Source organism: Mesoplodon bidens (genome assembly GCF_964165515.1).
Source record: "Mesoplodon bidens genome assembly, chromosome: 15".
In the NCBI taxonomy this organism is placed as follows: Eukaryota; Metazoa; Chordata; class Mammalia; order Artiodactyla; family Ziphiidae; genus Mesoplodon; species Mesoplodon bidens.
In genome coordinates this window covers 1,784,697-1,804,733 of record NC_138171.1, presented here as the reverse complement: position 1 = coordinate 1,804,733, position 20,037 = coordinate 1,784,697, and the positions used below count along the sequence as shown (strand labels likewise).

Below are 20,037 nucleotides of genomic sequence, written 5' to 3'. Positions count from 1 at the left end.
ACAGGGAGCCACTGGGGCCACCACTGCCCAAATCTTGGCTTGCTCTGTGTCCCCCTACCCCGGGCCAGGAGGGCAGTAGGGGGCAGGACAGGGACTTGACCCGAGTCTGCCTGACCCCGAAGTGATGACTTCTCACAGTGTGGTCCCCAGGCTGGGCCTTGCCCGCCCCCCCCCCAGTGGTGACCTCGGAGCCACCCAGTGTCTACGGGTCTCGTCAAGTCCTACTGGTGCCCTTGAGAGCTCCTGACGTGACTCAGAGCGGCCAGTGAGGTCCAGCTGCCCGGCCCCCAGAGATGCGTTTCTAGGCGAGGCCGGGAATCCCACAGGTGATGGGGAGAGGCAGGCAAGATTGAAATCTTTATTTTACATTTTTTTTCTTATGGCGGCATTTGTCTTAAAAAAAAAAAAAGACAACAACACGTGGAAGTTGAGCTGGTTGAATCTCGAGGTACAAGTTCAGGATGAAGGAACACATTCGGGAAGCTGCCACCAAGAAGGAGCATTTTTCAGTATGAAAGCAATGTTTTAAATAGGATGGCACCATGGTGGCTGGTTTAGATGGCGCACAAAATTTAAAAGATTTTTGAATCAAATTGGGAGTTGGGGGGGGAAGCTTTCATTTGGAAGACTTTACATTAAAAAAAAAAAAAAAGCCAGGTTTCTGGCTTCCATGGAAAAATCAGAAGTTCTTGTCCGTGGAGGGCAGTGATGGGACGGACGGACGGACGCTGTGGTCCTTCTGCAGGGCGTGCCCCCCCCCGCCTCTGCCCTCAGGTTGTTAGTAGCCATTCATCAGCCCCCGTGGGCAGAGCTGCCCCTAGCCAGTGCGCCGACTAACTAATTTATCACTGAGCCCTGGGAGGGGACGGCTTTGTACGCGAAAGGGGGGGTTATTGATAATTCTGCCGGGGCAGTCCCAGGTGAGCCAGGACCTGTGGTCACCCAACCACCCCGAGAGTGCCCGTGTGGGTCAGAACTGGGCCCCGGGTACTCTGCCCATCAGAAATGGTTACAATCCACAGATTCAGTCAGAACAAGGCCCTTTACTGCTCCATCTGGGAAAACCGTCCAAATAAATACAAGTCTACGATGACTACAATGTGAATGGCCTCCCCCTGGGGTGGCGTCCTGGTACAGTGCACGAGCTTCACATCTGTCTCTGGCCATCCCATGCTCCGAGGAGGGCAAGGTCTCTGTGCCGTGGCTCTATGGTCGAATGTGGGCAATGGACAGCCCGAGGCCTGAGGAGGCCCCCCATCTGGCTGCCCTCCTCATCCCTGTTACCTGCCCGGCCTCAGTGATTTCACCTGTGATCCTGGTTTTACAACAGGACGGTGGGGTTCTTCCAACGGCTGCAACCTGTAAACATGATGATGGCGAGCCTTGAGGATAGAAGTCAATTGGGGGTGGGAGCCCCAGTCAGCCATGGCCGGAGTGGCTGGTATGGTTCAGAGCCTTGCCCTACATTTGGGGGTCCCTTGCTGTCTGGGGAGGGGCTCGAGCCCTTCTCCCACCAGCCTTCCTCCTGCTCTGGGGCCCGACTGCCGTCTGCACAGGAGGCCTCCAGGTCCGGCTGGCTCCAGTCTCTTCCAGCATCCGGCCTGGCGGTCTCTCTGCTGAGCTGGAGCAAAGAAGTAGCGAGGTGGGTCCTGGTGGGGGCCCGGGGACCTAGGCCAAGGCCAGCGCACACCAGGCCTCCTGGCGCAGGGTCCCGCCGAGGCTGGCCTGGGGGCCCAGGGCTGCAGAAGGCAAGGCAAAGTCCTCGGGCTCGAATTTGAACTCCAAGTGGCTGGGGGCCAGGGTGTCGTCCACCTGCGTGGAGGCCTGCAGGGAGGACACGGCATGCGTGAGACTCGGGAACAGTGGCTGGCTCACTTGAGGTCAGGAGCCCTGTGACAGGGCGATTTGCCCTAAGGGGGCTCCTCAGTCCCTGGAATGGGGTGGGGACCCCTTGTGAGGATCAACAGGGGCTCTCAGCCAGCGTCGGTCACAGGTCAGCTCCTGGCACCAGCAGCCGGCTGCATGTCCAGCCCCAAGCTTCTGGCAGGGGCCCGTGGGGGCCCTGACCTGGCTGGGGTGCCAGGGGTCCCCCAGGAGGTGCCTGGGAGCCGGCTCTGGGCACCCCACCCCACCCTGACCTCCTTACCTGGGAGGTGACACTGGGCCCGGGGCACGAAGGGGATGCCAGACTGGGCTCAGGTTTCAAAGTGGCCGCTGAGATCTCCAGGTCAGGGACAGAGGCCGGCGGGGAGGCTGTGGTGTTCCCTGCGGATCCTGGGAGGGAAGGCAGGGCATGTACAGAAGCTGCCAGATCTGGTTGCCTTGGTCACGCGGGGGGTTGGAGGTGCTGGGTGTGGCTTCCTCCACTGGACCTCCTGCCCCTCTGCTGGGTGAACTCCCGCCACCCCAGCCCCTCCCCAGACCAGACCATCCCAGGACAATGGTATTTGCACTTCAGGACGATGATGCTTGCACCAAACATGTGACTCTCTAATGGTGGAATGTGAGATACTCAAAGTGATTCCATAGGGAGAAGGTGTGTCTCACAGGAGGGCCTGGGGGCCTGGGCTCCCTCTCAGCCCCCTGGGGGCCTGGGCTCCCTCTCGGCCCCCCACAGCCCTGGCCCATGAACCTGAGGAGGCTTTGGTCTTGGAGATGTTCTTCGGCTTCCGTTTCCGTGTCTGGATGCTTTCCTTCTTCATAGCCAGGGGCCGCGGTACCTGGTGGGGTTGGCAGGAGGTGGACGGCTGCTCCCTGTCCGTGCTCACCCCTGGGGCCTCTTGCATGGCTACCTGCCCCGATCTCAGCCCTGCAGAGCTGGTCACTCCTGCGGCCCTGTTTGGGGAGCTGTTACCCCCGGGCTTGGCACTTTCCTCCAGGCCTGGTAGGGAGAAGCCCATCCCACCCCAGCCTCCGGGAGCCGGGGGGCCAGGAGGGCTCTGGGGGTGTCTAGCCTCTGCGCCCGGCTGAATGGCTGCGGGGAAGCCACAGTGATGCTACAGTCTCTGTGAGCCCATCTGTACCACGGGCCTAACAGTAACACGTGGGCACGTGCGGGCAGTGGGGCCATGTGTGTACAGGCGTGTACACGCTCAGCTCAGGCCCAGCCCGATCCACACCCCTGCCCTGTTCCTCAGCCCCGTCTCGGGCCAGGAAGGGTCCCGCTCACCCCATGCAGCTTCATGTAGAGCCCACAGGCGTTGCACACCGGTTCGCCGTCCACGTTGCGCCGCCAGAGCGTGGTGTTGGTGGTGTGGCAGTTGGTGCAGCAGAGACCGGCCCGGCGTGAGGAGGACTGTGGACAGGAGGCTGGGGTGAGCAGGGCTAGGGGCTGGGGCCCTGCTGCTTGGCTCAGCGGGGCAGGTGCACCTGGGCGGGAGGGATGGACGCTGGGCTCGGGGCTTGGGGCCGTGTGGGGCTGGGTGAGAGGGCCTTTGGGCGCTAAGGACCTGAGGCCTGCCCGGGATTCCTCGGAGCCTCGACCTGGTGCCCTGCTAGCCCTGGGACAGGTCACTTCACCCTTCTGGGCCTCAGCTTCCCTGTCAGTAAAATGGGGGTGACAGGAGACCTGCCACAGGTCTCTTGTGGGGTCAGGATCTCGTGAAGAGCCCAGCACAGACAGGCAGCTGGGTGTCTGTTGCAGCCTCTTTTTAACCAACACTTAGCCCCGTATGTCTGTGGTGGAGCAGCACCTCTAGGAGTCACAGGGCCGCCCTCGGGTCAGGCCCCCGGCTGAACATCCAGCGGGCCTGCTGGTCCCTCTGAGCCTTGCCTCCCAAGACTTGGGGCTCTGAGCCCATGCTCAGCTCAGCAGCTCTGCGCTGGACTGTGGGCTGCGGGATCCCGATGCCCACCCCTGCCTTGCTGCTCACATGCCTCATACTGGGGCAAGATGGCTTTTCCAGAACCTTTCAGAGGCCGACCTCCCAGGTCCATATCCAACCAGGGTCCCCAAACCTCCCTGCACGTGGGGGCCCAGTGGGACCCAGACAGTGCTCACCCAGGAATTGGGGCCTAACAAGCCTGGGGGTCCAGCGGCTCTGCCGAGCTGGCTGGCTGGCTGGAGAGCAGCTGTCGGAGGCCTGACCCCGGTCCTCCCACCAGCTCAAGGTCCTCGAGCTCCCAGAGCCCAGTCCCTCGCTCCCAGGCAAGGATTCTGCCCGACTCCCATTTCGGTGTGTGCATGGGGTCCTGTCCCCTGCAGTCTGGGAGCTCCAGACGCTCTCTGCTGCCCAGGGCCCCCCAAGGCACCTCAGGCCCAAAGCCCCTCCCTCCCCCACCAGCACAGCCTGCACGTGGCACACCCCTCCCCAGCCCCGTTCCCCCAGACTTCGTCCTCGGGGGGTCTGCCTTTTCCTTTCCCCAGCCCCTGCCCTCAGATGCCCTGAATCTGTCAACTTTTCCTTCATTTGCATGGCCCCTGCCTGGTCCAGTCCCCTACCCCCTCGCCCGGACCACAGTGTTGCAGGGTCTCTACCTCGACCTCCCCGTGGCAGCCAGGGTCAGACCAAGTCACATCCACTACGGTGTTTCAGTGGCACCCCGGGGCACAAGGACAGAAGCCCGTGAGACTCCACACTCAAAATCGTCCCAAGGATGTGTGTTCTCTCTTCAGTACTCTCCAGCCCAGGACCGAGCCAGAGGACAACCAAAAGCAAGATGGACGAAAGAAGCCACAAAAGGAATCTGTCCCGGGGTAGGGCTGAGCTGTTGGGGGCAGCCTCAGTTGCCCCGTCTGTCTGCCGTCTCTGGGGTCCTTCCTTCTGCACTGACCGAGCTGCCAGCCTTGCTGACCATCTCCTGCCCACCCCCTTCCCCCAGGCTGTCAGCCGTTCGAGGGCACAGGCTCTCCCTGTGACTGGCCCGGGAGGGAGAGTGGGGCCCGTCTGGAGCCCCCGGCACCAGCAGTTCCCAAGAAAACGCAGAGCTGGAAACGCCTCCTCGCCCTCCCCTCCCCCAGGCCCAGGCTGCCGCCAGAGGCTCCAGGGAATTCTGCCCTGTTTAATCTAAGGCTCGGCCTCCGGTCTCCAGGCAGGACTCTGCCCCAGGATCCGGGACAAAAGGGCCATAAGACAAGGAAGGGACGAGGCCTTGGAGGCTCCAAAGGGAGGGCAGGGCGGGAGCTCCCGGCCTGGCCGGGGAGACCCCATCCTCTGGCCGGCGGCCTCTAGGCCACGGCTGTGTGGCGCCTGATGTCCAGCCTGGCCCGCATCTCCAGTGGTCTCCCCAGGGTTCCTAGGGGTGGGACCTGTGCACCTGCTGGAGTGGAGAGAGCTGGCGGCGGGCCCAGGCCCAGCAGAAGCGGAAGGGACGGATGGTGGGACACACTCTGAGGCAGGAGCCCTGGCCCTGGGGTCAAGCAGGCCCCCAGCCGGAGGGCCTCCCTGGGAAGACGGCGGCCACATCCTGATCTTGTCTGGAAAGCAGCTGCTTTCACTGGACACGGTTCGAGTCTCCCCTCCCCTGCTCCCGTCCCTCCTTTCCACCTGCCTCTTGGCTGCCGGGAGCTGTGCCCACGTGGAGGCCCCCTGCTGTCCCGGAGCCCACTCCCAGCCCTGCTGCCCGCCCCGGCCCAGGATCCCCTGACCCCCAGTCCATCCATCTTCCTAAGGTGGGAGGAGGCCTTGGGACCTCCCCAGGGTTCCCAGATTTAGCAAACAAACAAGCAGGATGCCCAGCGAGATGTGAATTTCAGATAAGCAGCAAATATTTTGTGTAAGTATGCCCCATGCAACGTTTGGGACATATTTATTCTAAAACGCTATTCGTTGTTTATCTGAAATTCACATCTAACTGTGCATTCTGTATTTTATCTGGTGGCCCTAACCTACCTTCTTGGGCCCCATCGCGGTCCCCAACTCCAGTTGTGCCTTTAGACCAAGGCGGGGACCATGGCCTGAGGCCCCTCCTCCAAATCCAGCTGGGACCCTCAGGGTCTTTTACCAACAGCTGCTCCCTTAGAGTTCACATTGCCATCTCACATTCCCCCCAAATTTTAGCATCATTCCTGTAGGAATCACAGGAATGCGGTTTCCTTGGCCGGTCGTCAGGCCACTTCCTACTAAAATCCTTCCTACCGAAACACTCCTGCGAGGGTGTAAAGAGACCCACGCGAAGGCTTCACGTCAGCACTGTTTCCAACAGCATGCCCGCAAGGCTGCACACACGTGGGCACGACCGCAGACACATGGGCACCCCAAGTGTCCCCCATGGTCACCCGTGCATTGCGGAAGCAGCGGAGCTACATGCACCGCTGTGGGTCCCGGGGAGAAGCTACAGCAGCTGGACCGCGTGTAGGCAGGACACAAGCCCAGGTGGTGTGAACCCATCACCCAGACCCTGGAGTTGCAGGGGAATCTGGAAGCCACATTTGAAGCTCTCTCCAGCGAGCATAAATTAAAATCGAGAAACTGGAAATTAGATTAAAATCAAGAAAATGGGAAAAAAGAATGACCTTGCAAAAATTCTCGCAGTGCTTGCTCGTTTATCTTTTTCCATCCCCTCAGCTGCCTGCGTTTTGTGGGGGGAACTGAGGCTCAGACAATGAGGGGCCAGAGGTGTGGGGTGGTCCCGGAGGGGACAGAACCTCCTTTCTCGGCTGAACACACTCAGGGGCCACGTCCCCGGGGCTGCCGCACCCCCTGGATGCCCGGAGCCTCCCTCTGTTCTTCCTCACTCGCGGTCGGGACAGAAGGCCAGGCTCAGCCACTCTCAGGGCCCCTAACTGCCGGGCCTCTCCAGGTTTCATTTTGTTTTTCTTTTTGGTCTGTTCTTTTCAAAAGAAGTGCAACTTCAAAGCCAGCAGCAGAGCCAGCCTGAGCTCCAGGCTCCCGGAGCATCCGGACACCCAGGGGAATCAGGGTGGTGGGCAGCGCAGAGCTGGGTGGGGGGCTGGCGGAGAGGCGGGGGGATGGGAGAGCAGAGGGCGGAGATGCGGCTGGGAAAGTAAAGGTTGCAGGTGGTGGAGCCGCAAAGATGCTCCCGTTTCAAACGGGTCCTCTGGATGCTCTTGGCAGGGGAGACGCGGGGACACTTAACCTGATGGAGGGTGGGAGCCCGGCGTTGCTCGGGGCAAAGCATGCTGAGGACACAAGTCTGTGAGGCGGGCTGTGCAGGAAGGAGCACCCGGGTCGGTGAGCCTTCGAAGGATGCTGGGCCTTCCGTGGCACCGGCCACGTCCCGGAGCTGGCGTCAGAACTGGCCTCGGGCTAATGGGCCTGCCGTCCGCGGACCCTGGCTGCTGGGCTCCAACGTTTTGGGGTCAGGCCGGGCCAAGGGGCACTCGTAGAGCCCCTGGCCACAGGGACAGGACCACCCTCCCTGCTCGTCTACACTGATGGAAGCCTCGGGTCAAAGGTGTAACCCCCCAGCTTATGACCGAGGATGCACACGGGAGGCAAAGGGTAAAAAAGACACGGGTTCCTACGGGGAGGGGGCCGCACACTTGTTATTGTCACGTTCCTGTATCCTTGGTGACACGCTTCTAGGACGTTTGGAATTATTTGAAAGAAGGGGAGGATCAGTTCTTCCTGGAGGGGCCCCTCCTGGGGCATCACTTCTGCCCACACGTGAGGGAGAGCGAGGCACTGGAGCGGGGGCAAGTCTGGGGTGACCGGCCCAGCCCCCATGGCCAGGAGCACACGGCCCGGGCTCTGGTCTCAGGACTTCAAGCATCTCAGGGTTTTCACAGCGAGCCTGGCCCTGCCAGGACCAGCCACCAGGCAAGCTGCGGGGCCGCCTGCCCTGGGTGACAGGTGGGCACCCCGCAGCCAGTCAGAGGAACCCCCTAGGATCCTGCTCTGGGAGGGACGGGGAGCAAAGGGGCCCTGAGGAAGCCCCCGGGCACCCCCCCACCAGGCAAACGCTTCCTGGGCGTGGTCTACAGTCAGGTCCGCATGGGCCTGGACTCAGGGGTGACCAGGGCCGGGCCGACCCTGAGGCCTCGGGGAGACAAGCAGGCGCGCAGGCATCCCTCACCCTGGGGGCCCCCCAAAGCTAACTATCCCACGTCCTCAGACTACGACACGGGCCTCGCCAGGCCGAGTGGCCGACCCCGGCCCCCCCACACCGGCCACGGCCGTCCAAGTGCTCCACACACGCCGCCCAATTGACCTTCCCAGCAGGCAAGGGGGCCGTCCCTGAATTCATCTCGCAGGGGCCTGGGCAGGAAGACCCAGGGCAGGGGCGGGGGGCTCAGCCTCAGTGGGGCGCTCGTGGGAGCCTGAGGCCACGGTCCTGGTCCGAGCCCAGGGCTGGCCGCCAGCGGGCTGCATGCCCAGGGAAGTCACTCAGTGTCTTGGAGCCCCGGGTGGTCATCCGGCTGATGTGACGGTGAACGCCTCAGGGTGGAGATGGTGGCCCTGGCCCGCCCACCCCCCAAGCCAGGAATTTTCTGCTGGGAGTTGAGCCCCGCGAGGAGTGTGGGTAGAGGCAGGGAGCCCTGCATCTCCCGTTGGGCAGTGCATCCTCGGCACCCAGTTTAGGGCTTGGCCCGGGGACAGTGCAGGGAGCCAGAGGAGGGGACCGGCCTGCTGCTTGGGGTCAGGTCTGGGTCGCACGCAGCCCCCAGGACCCTGTCCCTTGGCCTCAGTTTCCCCTTCCCTGAGGCCACACCAGACATCAGGCCGGTGCAGCACACCTGGGGTTGGGGGCGTGATCACAGGGTCAGAGACCAGACTTGGGGTGATGTGGACTCTGAGGCTCCCCCTCCTCTGAGAGGCACAGCACGGGTTGGGGGAGGTGGGGGGGCCCGCAGAGCCCCAAATGTCAGGCCAGATCAGAGGAAGAAAAACAGCGGCTGCCCTCAAGCTGCCCGACCGAGTCAGTCCTGCTTCCTGCCCACCCAGTTCGGGGCCTCAAAGCGTCTGGCCCCGGTGCTGCCATAGCCGGGCCTTCGAATTTCTAGTAAAGGCCAGCCCCCGACCGCCCCATGGCCCACACCAGCAGCCATGGCACGGCCATCCCACAGCATCAGCCACGGAAAGCCCTTCCACACTCCTCGGGGCCCGACACACCAGAACCAGCCGCCTGGCCCTACAGGGCTCACACCAGCATCAGCCCAGAAACACAACCCTGCCCGGACCCGGAAGCGGGAGCCACTGCGGCCTCACTGACCGGACAGCTGGCCGACATCGGCGGGCCCTGCCACTTACTTGCAAAATTACTTGAGCATCAAAACTTGCCTGTGAAATGGCAGAGAACAAAGGAACTTGAAACCTTTATGCTGCTTCTGGGACTCTGCCCTGCTGGGGGGAGAGGTCGGCTCCCAGTCCCTTACTCGCTACCCAGCCATACAGCAGAAGAAACCAAAAGTGAAAACAAGTTTCGCCCAGGGAACAACCACAGGCCTGGTCTCGTCCCATCCTCGCAGTATTGGAGGCAGCGGGCCCAGGGTCCCTCCCCAGTAACATTCAACGTCCTCCAACAAAGCCTGCATTCAGCAGCCACTTTCCCCTCCAGTCCCCTCCCTGGGGTCAGGTCACCTTGCCTCTCTGCGCGCCCCCCAACCTGGCCAGCCCAAAGCCCCTTGGAGCCACAGGGCTGAGCCCGCAGCGGGTGCAGAGTGATCCCCTGCCCAGAAGGTTCAGGGCCAAGCTTGGGACAGCCGAGCTCTTCTGGGAGACACCGCAGACAGTGTGGGCACGTGGTCCCCAGACCAGGGGGCCCAGGACAGCGGACCGGGCGCTGCCACCCCGCCCAGGCCTCCTGGGGCTCCACTGGTGCCCCGGCCGTGGCTGCAGAAGCACTGCCCCCTCCTGCCCTGTGGCTGCCCCCACTCACCAGGCGCTTCTGCGGCCGCGTGAGGGGCCGGTTGACGCCGTTCATCTTGTGGTAGAGACCGCAGGCGTTGCACAGGTAGTGGCCGGTGCCGTCCCGGCGCCACAGCGGCGTGGACAGGGCCCCGCAGTTGACGCACTCGCGCCCCTCGCCGGGGAACTCCTCCAGGAGGTCGGCCGCTGCGGGAAGGCGGGCGGCTGCTGGGTGAGGCCCTGCTCCTTCCTGGGAGCCGCCATGTCCGCAGCACCTTCTCCTTCCCTTCCTTTTTGTGCCTTTATTTTAGTTTGCTTCAAAATCTACTTTATCTAACTTTCTTTTTTAAGTTTAAGTTTACATACAGTGAAGTTCGTGCCAGGTCTCAATCACTCCTCAGGGCTGCTTTAAAAGGTGGGGGGGAGGGTGAATACATCCAACCTCGGGGCAGGTGACAGGGAATTGCCCCACTCTGAACAGGATCCAGCACCAGCATTGGTAATTTTGATTCGCTGGGGAGGCAGGAGCGTCTACACTGGCAGAGGACGAGGGCCTTGTCCTCTGCAAAGTGGGTCGATCTGGAGGCCGGGCAGTGGCAGTGAGGCCGAATCGGATTGCGGGATCCCACGAGGACCGCGGTGCCTTCACTGTCAGCTTTCGCGGTCTCAGCACTGTCCTCCCACTTGAGCTGCTGGGGCGAGGACTCCTGGCCCCCTCCAGACCTGGCCAGGCGCTGGAGACACTTGGGCGCCGGGTGGGGGCGGGGCGGGGATCAATCATCGCCTGGCCAGGGGTGGGCGCCAGGCGTGGGGCGCCCTGGCGGCCAGGCCAAGTGGATCCCGCTTCCTGCGCTGAGGGGCAGGCTAAAAGACTGGGCAGCAAAAGAAGGCGTGGCCCTCAGTTTTGAGGGTGGGGTGAGAAAGAGTCGGTGGCCCCTCGACTCAGGAGGGAGGGAGGGATGGGGAGCAGCTCTCCGCTTTAAGGGCCTGGAGTCCGATTCCTCAAATTTATACCCTGGAGAGCGATTGCAACTGGGTCTCAAATTAGAATACATAAACATTCTAGAACAGAGATGAATGTGGTGGTTTACTTAGATAAACCGGTATTTTGAGCTTTAAAAAATAATCATTTCCAAAACTTTTCATAAAAACGTTTAAGACGTAGGCTCTAAATGGCACGAGCCCAGAATACTGGGTTTGGATGGATGAAAAGCAGAAATATCGAGGTGTGTAAAAAGAAACTCAGGACAGTGTTTTCATTTCGGGGTGGCAGCTGCTGCGTTCCGTCCAGGTTTACAGGTCTCGGGGGTTCTGGGCCGGCCCCATGCTGGTGTCGGACCCGGCTGGGAAAACCCTGACTCTGGGGCGTGCATTTCGTAGGGTGCGGGTTTGCACCCCAGTACGGCCAGCACCCAGGACCCCAGTCAGTGGAGCCACCTCCCAGTCCCGCACTCACCGAAGGTGGCTCTGTGGCCCGGGAGGCCAGCCGGGCGGCCCTGTAGGCTGTGCAGGACGCTGCCGTCCAAGGGTCCAGAGGTCCAAGACGGGGCCACCTCGGTGCTCACGTAGGCCGGGTACGCGGTGGGGTACGAGGAGCCCACGGGCCGCCCGAGCGGGGCCGGGTACTGCTCGCGAGCCAGCATCGCGCCCTGAAAGGCGCCGCCGTCCCGGGCCCCTGCGCCGCCACCGCCGCCGCCGCCGCCGCCAGGTCCCGGGGTGCTGTGCGCAAAGGGGAAGGCGGTGGCCCCGGGCGGCGGAGCGGCCGGCGGGTGCGAGCTGCCGGAGCCGAACGCCGACGAGTCCGCCACGGCTGCCTGCGCCCAACCGGGATGCCCCGCGATCGCGGGAGCCCGCGGGCCCGGCTCACACGCCGGCAGGTAGGGCAGCATGGAGGGGACGCGCGCCGGCGGCACGAACACCGGGGAGCCGGCGCCCGGGGTGTGCAGAAAGGCCCCCGAATCCGCGTAGGCGGCCTGGCTGGGGCTCGGGGCCAGCGCCAGGCTCTGGTACATCTTCCCTGGCGCGGCCTTGACCTGCAGGGAAGACGGACGGGTGTCGAGGTCACGGCCGCTGTGCCCCGCAGGTGCTGTCGCTCAGGCCGCGCTCCTCGCTCCCCAGCCCGGCGGTTCTTGGGGCGGGTCCTGGAACCTGCGGGGACAGACGGCAGGGGGCGGGGGCTGCTCGGAGCGGCTCATGGGGCATCCCGGGTGCAGCGGGAACGTCAAGCTCACCTCCTCCACAGCCGGGGCTTCGGAGGTTCCCAGGTGGGCACGGTGGGCGCTGAGAAGGAGAAACCCGGCAGGTCCGCAGGACGCAGGGTCTGGGCGGCGGGAGAAGGCGCCGGGCTGGGGAGGGGCGCGCGGCCAGGCCCGGCTGGGTACTCACCGGCTGGCCGTGAGGACCGGAGGGCGCAGAGGGCGCGGGCGCGGCAGGCGGCGACAGGCGGGCTGGAGACTGGGAGTCGGGGTCCGCGCGGTTCCGCAGGGAATCCCGGTGCTCCGGCCGCCCCTCCGGGCCGCCCCGCCCCGGCCCGCCCCCGCCGCACCACCCCTTCCCTCCCGGGGCCCTCCCCTCGGGGTCAGCGCCGGGGCTGCGGCCGCGTTGCCACGTGACCGGATCAGGCTGGGCGTGCGGGGTTCCGCGGGAAAGGCGGCTGGAAGCACGGCGCGGGGCACCCAACGCCGAGTCCCGGCCAACGCAGGCGGCACGAGCCAGCCAGGTGCCTGGTGCCCCGGAGTAGTCCCAGCTCGAGAACTTCTCTAAATTTGTTCGGGGTTTTCGCCAATCCACAGCCCTCCCTCCGCCAGTCCCAGGCTTCCGCTAAGGCTGGCTTAGTGTCTGGAGACGACTGTGGATGTCTGTGAACCTGGCCTCGCCATCACGGACACAGTGGTAGAGATCCCCCAGTGCGCCCCTGGTCTGGGGCCCGGAGCAGGGGTCCTGCTTCCAAAGGGACTGCTTGGCTCCGTTTCCCTGAACTCAAACCGCTGTACCGTGGCCACTGCCCCCGCGAAGACCAGCGGGAGTCCCACGGTTTCCTCAGTTTCTTACCAAGCAGGGCACCTGCCGCACTCATTCCCAGCTGGGGGGCCCAGGTTGGGTGGGCAGTCTCCATCTGGATGCACTTCCTTTCCACAAGGTCCCTGCCCGGCTTCTTGCCTCCACCCCTAGGTGGGCCTTTCGCTTTGGGGGATTCCCAAAGGGTCTCCTCCAGGCACCAGAAATGTGGGAAGGGTGGGTCTGGAGGTGGCTCCTGGCACTCCCTGGGTGGGCCGATGGTGCCAGCGCCTTGGTGGAATGGGCCACCTGAGCAGCTTCGCTGACTGATGACCCAAGCCTCCCCACAGAGCCAGCGAAGAGCAGGCGCTGGGCGACCAGGCTGGGCGGGAGCGGGGCTCACCAGAGGAGCCTTGGCTGCTGTGCTCGGGACAATGATTGTTCTTCGTTGGCAGAAATGGGCCGTCCCTGGAGTCCCTTCTCATAGGTCCAGGGACGCTGACTGGGGCCAGGGCGACTCCACGAGTGCCAGGGCACTTTTGCCTTGTGGGGTGGGGGTGGGGAGGCCTGGCACTCGCTCCTCTCCATGTGCTCTGGCACCAGACTGTAATTCGGGGTGCACGTCGGGCCACCCAGGGCCCCTGGAATGTGGCAGGCAAGGCCCCCACTCTCACCCTGGGCTGGGGACCCCACGGAAGTTTCTAGGCGGGCTCTGGACTCTTCACCAGCCTTGGCAGTGTGCCATTGGGAGGGGGAGTAGGAGTCTTAAGTATCCCCTTTACCCACCGCTCCCAGGCCCTCCCCTGCCATCAGAGCCCTGGGTCCACGCTGCTGCGATGGTCTCCCATGGTACCTGCTCCCCATGTGCTCCCCTCGGGGGTCCGAAGCGGCCCCTCCCCACCCTACCCTCTGCAGAGCCCGCCAGTGGATCTCGGCTTTCCCTCTTTCGCAGTGGGCGGGGCCCCAGGAGAGCAGAGAGAGGTCCCCGAAAGCTCAGGGTCCTACAACCTCGCTGTGTCACGGGCTCCCGCGCGCTCAAGACTGCGGTCTCACCAGCGAGGTCCGTCAGCAGAACCGGCGCCGAGGCCGCGGCACCGCGAAGTCGATAGAACCCGCGCTGCCTCCGCGGTCCTCAGAGCGCAGGGTACGGAGAGTGTGAATGACACGGGAAGATGCCCCGCCAGCACCAGGGGTGAGGAGAAGTGTAAAAGGGGAGTCTCAGCTCGATGGGGGTTGAGACACCCCTCCACTCAAAAAAAAAAGATCCAAGGAAAAATGGAAGATCCACAGCAAACTTGGGACCCTGTTGGGGCTGTGGGGGAGGGGAGGGGGGAGGGACTTGTGTTTTTTGCTTGGCATAAATCCGGTAAAGTCCTGAATAGGAGACCCAACGTCAGGTGGGTGCTGTGCCTTGCCCTGTGATGTTTCCGTTTGATTCTCACACCAGTCATATGAGGTACAGGATGGTGTTATTATTCCTGTTACAAATGGGGAAACAAGGCACAGAGAGGTTAGCTAACCTGCCCAAGGTCACACAGCTAGTAAATGAGGTAATTAAAACAAGCTAAGAATGCAAAATATACATAAGGAGGCCATCTCTGGTCACTTTTTCTGTATTAACAAATCACTAAAATGGACATGTATTTTTTTTTTAATAATTAAAAGGCTGAGACTATTTCCTGAGGTGGGGGTTGGGTGGCAGAAGCTGCCCCTAAATCCCTGGTCTCTCCGGAAGGAGATTTACTCTTTGCAGGCTCCTCCCAGGCTGGACCAGATGAAGGGCTGTCTGCTGGGTGTGCAGAGCTGGGCTGTCACTTGGTGAGTCTCAATGTGCAGTAGCCTCCCCAGGTGGGATGTGAGCTCACGGCCCTGGAGCAGTCAAGACAGAGGCTGCTGGTGGTATTTCCCCATCCCACCAGGCTGGACACCCTGCTGACGCTTACCAGCCTTGGGGCACAGTGACAGGGTGGGAGGGGCACTGGCTGTCTGTGACAGCACCTGGACCCCTTCCCGATCCCTGCGACTCGAACCAGAGAGGCGTCTAAGCTGAAACGACAAAGCCAAGTTCCCTCCCCACCCACCTGCACCTTGCCCAGCCTCCCTTACCCCCAAGTCACCTCCTAATGCTAAAGGACCTGTCTTCCTCCTTCTGTGCAACTGCCCCTGCCAGGCCCGCTGGGCCCCCCGGGAGGGAGCCTGGTGTCCCAGTCCACCAGGACCTCACAGTCCCTGCCAGGCCATCCAGCTGCAAGCCTGCCTCTCCCCTAGGCCTTGGCCCGTACTGCTCCCCAACTTGGAGGGCCCTTCCTTTGCCCTCTTCTCTACTTGCTGAACTCCTACCCATCCCTCAATGCCCAGCTTGCAAGTCCCCTCCTGTCTGTGGCCTTCCTGATACGTTGCTCTCTCCCTTCCCTCTGACCTCATCACGTTTTGTGTGTTCTCGCCCTGCCTCCCCACCAGACCCTGAGCCTCGTGGGACGCTCTGGGGAAGCAGGTCAGAGCATGAACTCGAAGCAGTCCAACCTCCTTCGGGCTCTGCTTTGCCATCTCAAGCTGTGTGAACTGGGGTGAGCTGCTTTCCTCTCTGGATCTCCGTTCATCTGTAAAATGGGGGTGACACTAGTGCCTGCCCCTCACACTGGCTTGGGGAGCAGTTAGTGGGATGGGCACTCAGCGGGCACTGGGCAGATGCTGAGGGGAGGCCAAGTGAGGAGGCAGAGGGCTGGGGCCCCAGGAGCTCGACTGCAGCCACAGGTGGGGGTCCTGAGAGCAGGACTGCTGGGATGGGTGAGAGAGGCCTGGGAAGTAGGAATCTCTGCCCCAGAGGTCAGCCGTGGGGACCCCCGCTCGTCTCCCCCAGGCTTCCCTCTCTTGGGACCTGGCCAGGGCTGCCCTGGGGGATGCGTTTGTGAGGTGGGGACCCTACCCCAGCCCCGGGGAGATAAGAGGCTTGGCTTGTTAACCCCTTGGTGACCAGGCAGAGCTGAGATCCATGATTCGAGGCCTGTGAGGGGCTGCCTGCGGGGGCCTTGGGGAAAGTGGTGGCCAGGGCCCTAGTGGCTGGGGGCAGGCTCTCACAGCTGGGCTCGGGGTGTCGTTTACCCAGAGGCTGCCTCCTCCCAGCCCCCGAGCTTGGGAACCCCTAACTCAGATGCAGGTATGGATGGAAAAAAACAGACCTCATCCGGGGGATAAGGAAGGGTCGGGGCCTCTGGACCAGCTCCCAAGAGGGACCCAACCCTCTCCTTGGACGCCTCAGGGCATCCCCAGAGGCGTCTGTCCCCTCGCAGGAAAGGCTCCATCAGGCTCCCTGCTATGTACACGCTGACCTGTGGCCACTGGGGACTGTGAGCTCTGGGAGGTAGAGCGTCTGTCCAGCCCCAGGGAGGGGTGCAGTGCCCAGGAACTAGCCCCTTAGGGCAGGGCTGTCTGGGTCACCGCAGCCCCGGGGCCCGCCCTTCCTGTAGTGGGGGCCTGGGGAAGGGGGCCTTGGCTGGCGAGGCCTGGGGTGGGGACGGGCTGCGAGGTCAGAGGGAGGTCTGGGTCCTTCCCAGGTACGGGTAAGCCCGTGTGCCCTCTGTGCTGGGCTGGGAAAAGCCAGTTCAAAGCCCCCTCCCCTGCCTGCTGTCCCTGGCGGGGGCCCCCTTCCCCTAGGCTTCACCCTCGCAGGGCTGTGTGACCCGGAGTGTCTGCCGACCCCTGAGCCTCGGGACCTGCTGTCCCTGGGGGAAATGAGATGGGGTCCAGGTGGAGGGTTCCAGAGCCTCTCTGACACCAACCGAAACTGCAGAACTCAGCCAGGCAGGGGAGGGTGGGGTGGTTGCCCTCCGGGGATACAAGTGGGAGGGGCTGAGGAGGATGGGCCCGGATGTGGCGCCTTGCAGGTGTACAAGTCACTGTGCCCACGTAGGTGTGTGTACCTCTCCTGCAGGGACCACTGAGCTCCAGAGCCCAAGGCCAGCCTCGGCCCACCTGCCCCTCTGGCCGGTGACTGAGCCTGGAGCTGGGGCGAGAGGCAGCGAGGGCCAGGGGGAGGGGCCCCTGAGCTGTGGCTGCTTTTGTCACTGTCATTGTCATCCCTTGGTATTTCCCGAGGGTCCCTCACATGCCTGGCTGAGCCCGGGAGCTTCTGTTTTAACTCCTTTAAAGCTCACTGCCGTCTGGTGAGCTGGGGCGACTCCTGTGAGCTGTCGCACCCAGGGCCAGGGCCTGGCAGAGGCTGAGGTCTGGAACCCCACTCCGGGGCACTCTTGGGCCGTGCGCTGCTCTGCGCTGTGGCCTCTTCTCAGCCCTGCTGCCTGCCTTCTCCTTGGGCCGCTGCCTCCCACGGCGGCCCGTGACCTCCCGGTCTAGGTCCTGCAGCCCTTAGAGGCTCTGTGTGATTGGGTGGGGGCATCATCGCCCACCCTGCCCCCAAGCTTGGTGAAAGGGAGATGCTGGACCTTACAAACAGCCCGCACCGTGGATGACCCAGCCAACGGAGCTGGCTGCCGAGGAAAGGGGAGCAGGAAATGAAAACAGAGTTCACGGGTGCCGTATCATTTATGTAACCGAGTCTGGTTTCAAAGGCCCTCCCAGCAGGCACTCGTGGCCAGGTCACCAGACAACCCTCGTAGAGGGGATCCTCCGGGGAGGGACTCAGGCGAGTTTGTTTTCGGGGAGACGTGATCACGCTCAAGCGGGTTCATCTCTCCATTGGTTGGCGGGAACGTGCATATGACTGCAGTGTTGGCAAATGTCCTGTCACAGGCCTAGGAGCTCCCCGCAGAGGGAGGGCGTGGAGCCTCAGTGCAGACAAAGGAACAGGGAGATGGCCGGCTGACCACCGGGGAGGGGGAGTGATGCAGGGGTCTCTGGGCTCCCCCCGCCCCCGGGCCTGAGCTCGAGTGAGGATGGACAGATGGACGCACGGCTGGTTGAGGCAGCCCCTCCCGTCTATTAGCTGTGAAGCACTTCACCTCGAGTGACGGCACTCGGGGTGCCTGGTAACCAGGCTGGGCCTGGGGTAATAAAACAGCCTGACCGCAAGGCCGGCCCCGGTGAGGGACGGCTGCCCCGTCAGATCCGCCGCCGGCCCCTCCTTGAACGAGGTCGAGAGGGTCCTGGGCCCTCCGTGACTGTGGGTCCCTGACTTTGCCAGAGAAGATAAGAATGACAACCAGATGTCGCTGTGGAATTGCAGTGCTTGGCTGCCACGTGGTGCCCGCCCACGGCCCCCACCCTGTGGCTCCCTGGCCGGTAACATTCCCACAGCAGGGGGCTTCTCACTTGTCCTTCCCGGGATCTCAGTTTTGCCCCCAGCGGCTCAGGATTCAGGATCGTTGTTTATCTCCCCCCACCCCATAGGGCTCATACCCTCTGGTGGGCAAACACGCCCCAGCCCCCACGTCCTGCTGGATGGCGCTACGGGCGTTGGGAATGCCTGGCGTGCTGAAACCACGTGGTAGAAGGAAGGAGCAGCCCAGGTGGTTGGAGTTTCAGAAAATTAGCCTGTGACTCTGTCCCCGGGGGCCCAGTGCCGGTCGTCCGGGGTGAGGGCACAGGCCTGACGCTGCCCCTGCCCCGCACAGCTCACAGTGGGGTGAAGAGCAGGGCGTGTGGGACACACTCTGGTGATGTGGAGAGTCCTGGCTGGTCAGGGTGGCCAGGAGGAACGTCCTGTGCAGCAGCCCATGGGCTGTTGAGGGCTTTCCTGGGTACCAGGGCGCTGCACCCCGTGTTCCCACGTTCCCACGAGGTTCCGGCGGATGGCAGGAGCTGCGGTGCCGCGCCCACGATCGCAGCGCCTTTGCTGGCAAGCTCGGTGGGCCCCAGGAGCCCAGCCGCGCCTCCTGCGGGGAAGGCAGCTCTAATCTCCTTCTCCGGAGGCTCAGAGTGTGAGACTAACTGGCCTCCCCAAGGTCACACAGGCGGGAGGTGCAGGGTCAGGGCCTCACGGTGTCCCTTCAGCTCCGGTGATGTGTCTGGCGTGTGTGCAGAGCCCCGTTGAGGCCGCTGCTGGGGAGGGCCGGGCTCTCAGGGCTGGGCCTGAACATCGGGGCCGTGTTCCCCGGGGAGGGGCTGCTGCCCCCCCAAGGAAGAGCCTGGCTGCCCCGCCCGGCAGGCTGGGTGGTGATACAGTCAACAAGCACAGTTTGGACTCCAGTGCCCAGTTCCCACCAGCCGCTGCCCCCTTCTCCAGGCAGGCTCTGAACCTGCACGGGCGTGCCCTCTGGTCAGGTCGACTGGCCAGACGTGGCGCTAAGGTCCCAGGGCAGGCGGGGACAGTGGGATGAGAGGGGTATGCGCTCTTGGCATCACTCAGCACCTCAGAAGGCCCCCGGGAGGTGTCCTTCCCCTCACCCACTCACCTACTCTCCGTCTGCTTGTCCAGCTGCCCTGGCCCAGCGGTTCCAGGTCCTCCTTGCTGCTGTACCTGATTGGGAGCAAAGGTGTGGTTTGAGGTGGTCGCTCCCTTTCTTTTATCTAGTTATTTGGTTGTGCTGGGTCTTAGCTGCGGCAGGGGGGCTCCTTAGTTGCGCTACGTGGGCTCCTTAGTTGAGACATGCGAACTCTTAGTTGCAGCATGTGGTGTCTAGTTCCCTGGCCAGGGATCGAACCCGGGCCCCCTGCATTGGGAGCGCGGAGTCTTACCCACTGGGCTGCCAGGGAAGTCCCTGGTCGCTCCCTTTCTTTCCTTCCAGTGTCGCTCGCTGACTTCACCTTTGATCGCCACTTCTGTTGGCGTGGAGCACACCCACCGAGGATGGCCAAGTGGCTGAGTAACTGGCGCCCAGACCCAGGGCACAGCCGGGCCAGCCTCACGGCCCCAGGTGCATGGCCACCCGCCTTGTCGCTCCGGGGTCCTCTGTCCCCAGTGCCCTCCCCAGAGACAGCCGTGTGGCCTGTTCCCGTTAGGTCTTCCTGGAGATGCTCTGGGCATGTATGAGAAAACGCGTGTGCAGCGCCTGCACACACAGGCACACACGCACTCGAACATGCTGGCCTGCCCCCTGGAACACACACATGCACATCAGTGCACACAAGTAACACGCCTATGTTACACACATGGGTCCATACATGTGCACACACACTCACAGACACTTGCACACGCAGGCATATGCATGTACCCACACAAGCACCCCATGCGTGCATATTCCCATCTTCACAGACAGAAGAAGGCCTTTTAGGGAAACCCCAGGAGGTAAAACACCCAGAAGATGCAGGGCGGCTCAGAAAGCACCTCGCCTGTCTTCCCTTTCCCTCCCCGCCTCCCTTCCCATTTCTGAAGTGACATCAGCTGGGGGGGCCT

General features: G+C 63.0%; 1 protein-coding gene across 3 annotated transcripts; it reads right to left on the bottom strand.

The window, feature by feature from the left end:
• Positions 1 to 264: 264 nt before the first annotated feature.
• Positions 265 to 12,202, bottom strand: GATA5 (GATA binding protein 5). 3 transcript variants are annotated; one of them, XM_081256496.1, is made up of 8 exons: positions 12,135 to 12,202; positions 11,981 to 12,029; positions 11,206 to 11,897; positions 9,781 to 9,956; positions 3,170 to 3,295; positions 2,633 to 2,720; positions 2,147 to 2,274; positions 265 to 1,824 (listed from the first exon to the last, which is right to left on the bottom strand). In XM_081256496.1, the coding sequence occupies exons 3-8, from the start codon at positions 11,759 to 11,761 to the stop codon at positions 1,669 to 1,671; spliced, it is 1,230 nt and encodes a 409-aa protein (XP_081112622.1). In that variant the 5' UTR covers positions 11,762 to 11,897; positions 11,981 to 12,029; positions 12,135 to 12,202; the 3' UTR covers positions 265 to 1,668. The 3 variants fall into 3 exon arrangements, with proteins under 3 accessions (XP_081112622.1, XP_081112624.1, XP_081112623.1); XM_081256498.1 differs by lacking the exon at positions 3,170 to 3,295; XM_081256497.1 differs by lacking the exon at positions 12,135 to 12,202 and having other exon boundaries at positions 11,206 to 11,782; positions 11,981 to 12,041.
• Positions 12,203 to 20,037: the final 7,835 nt, after the last annotated feature.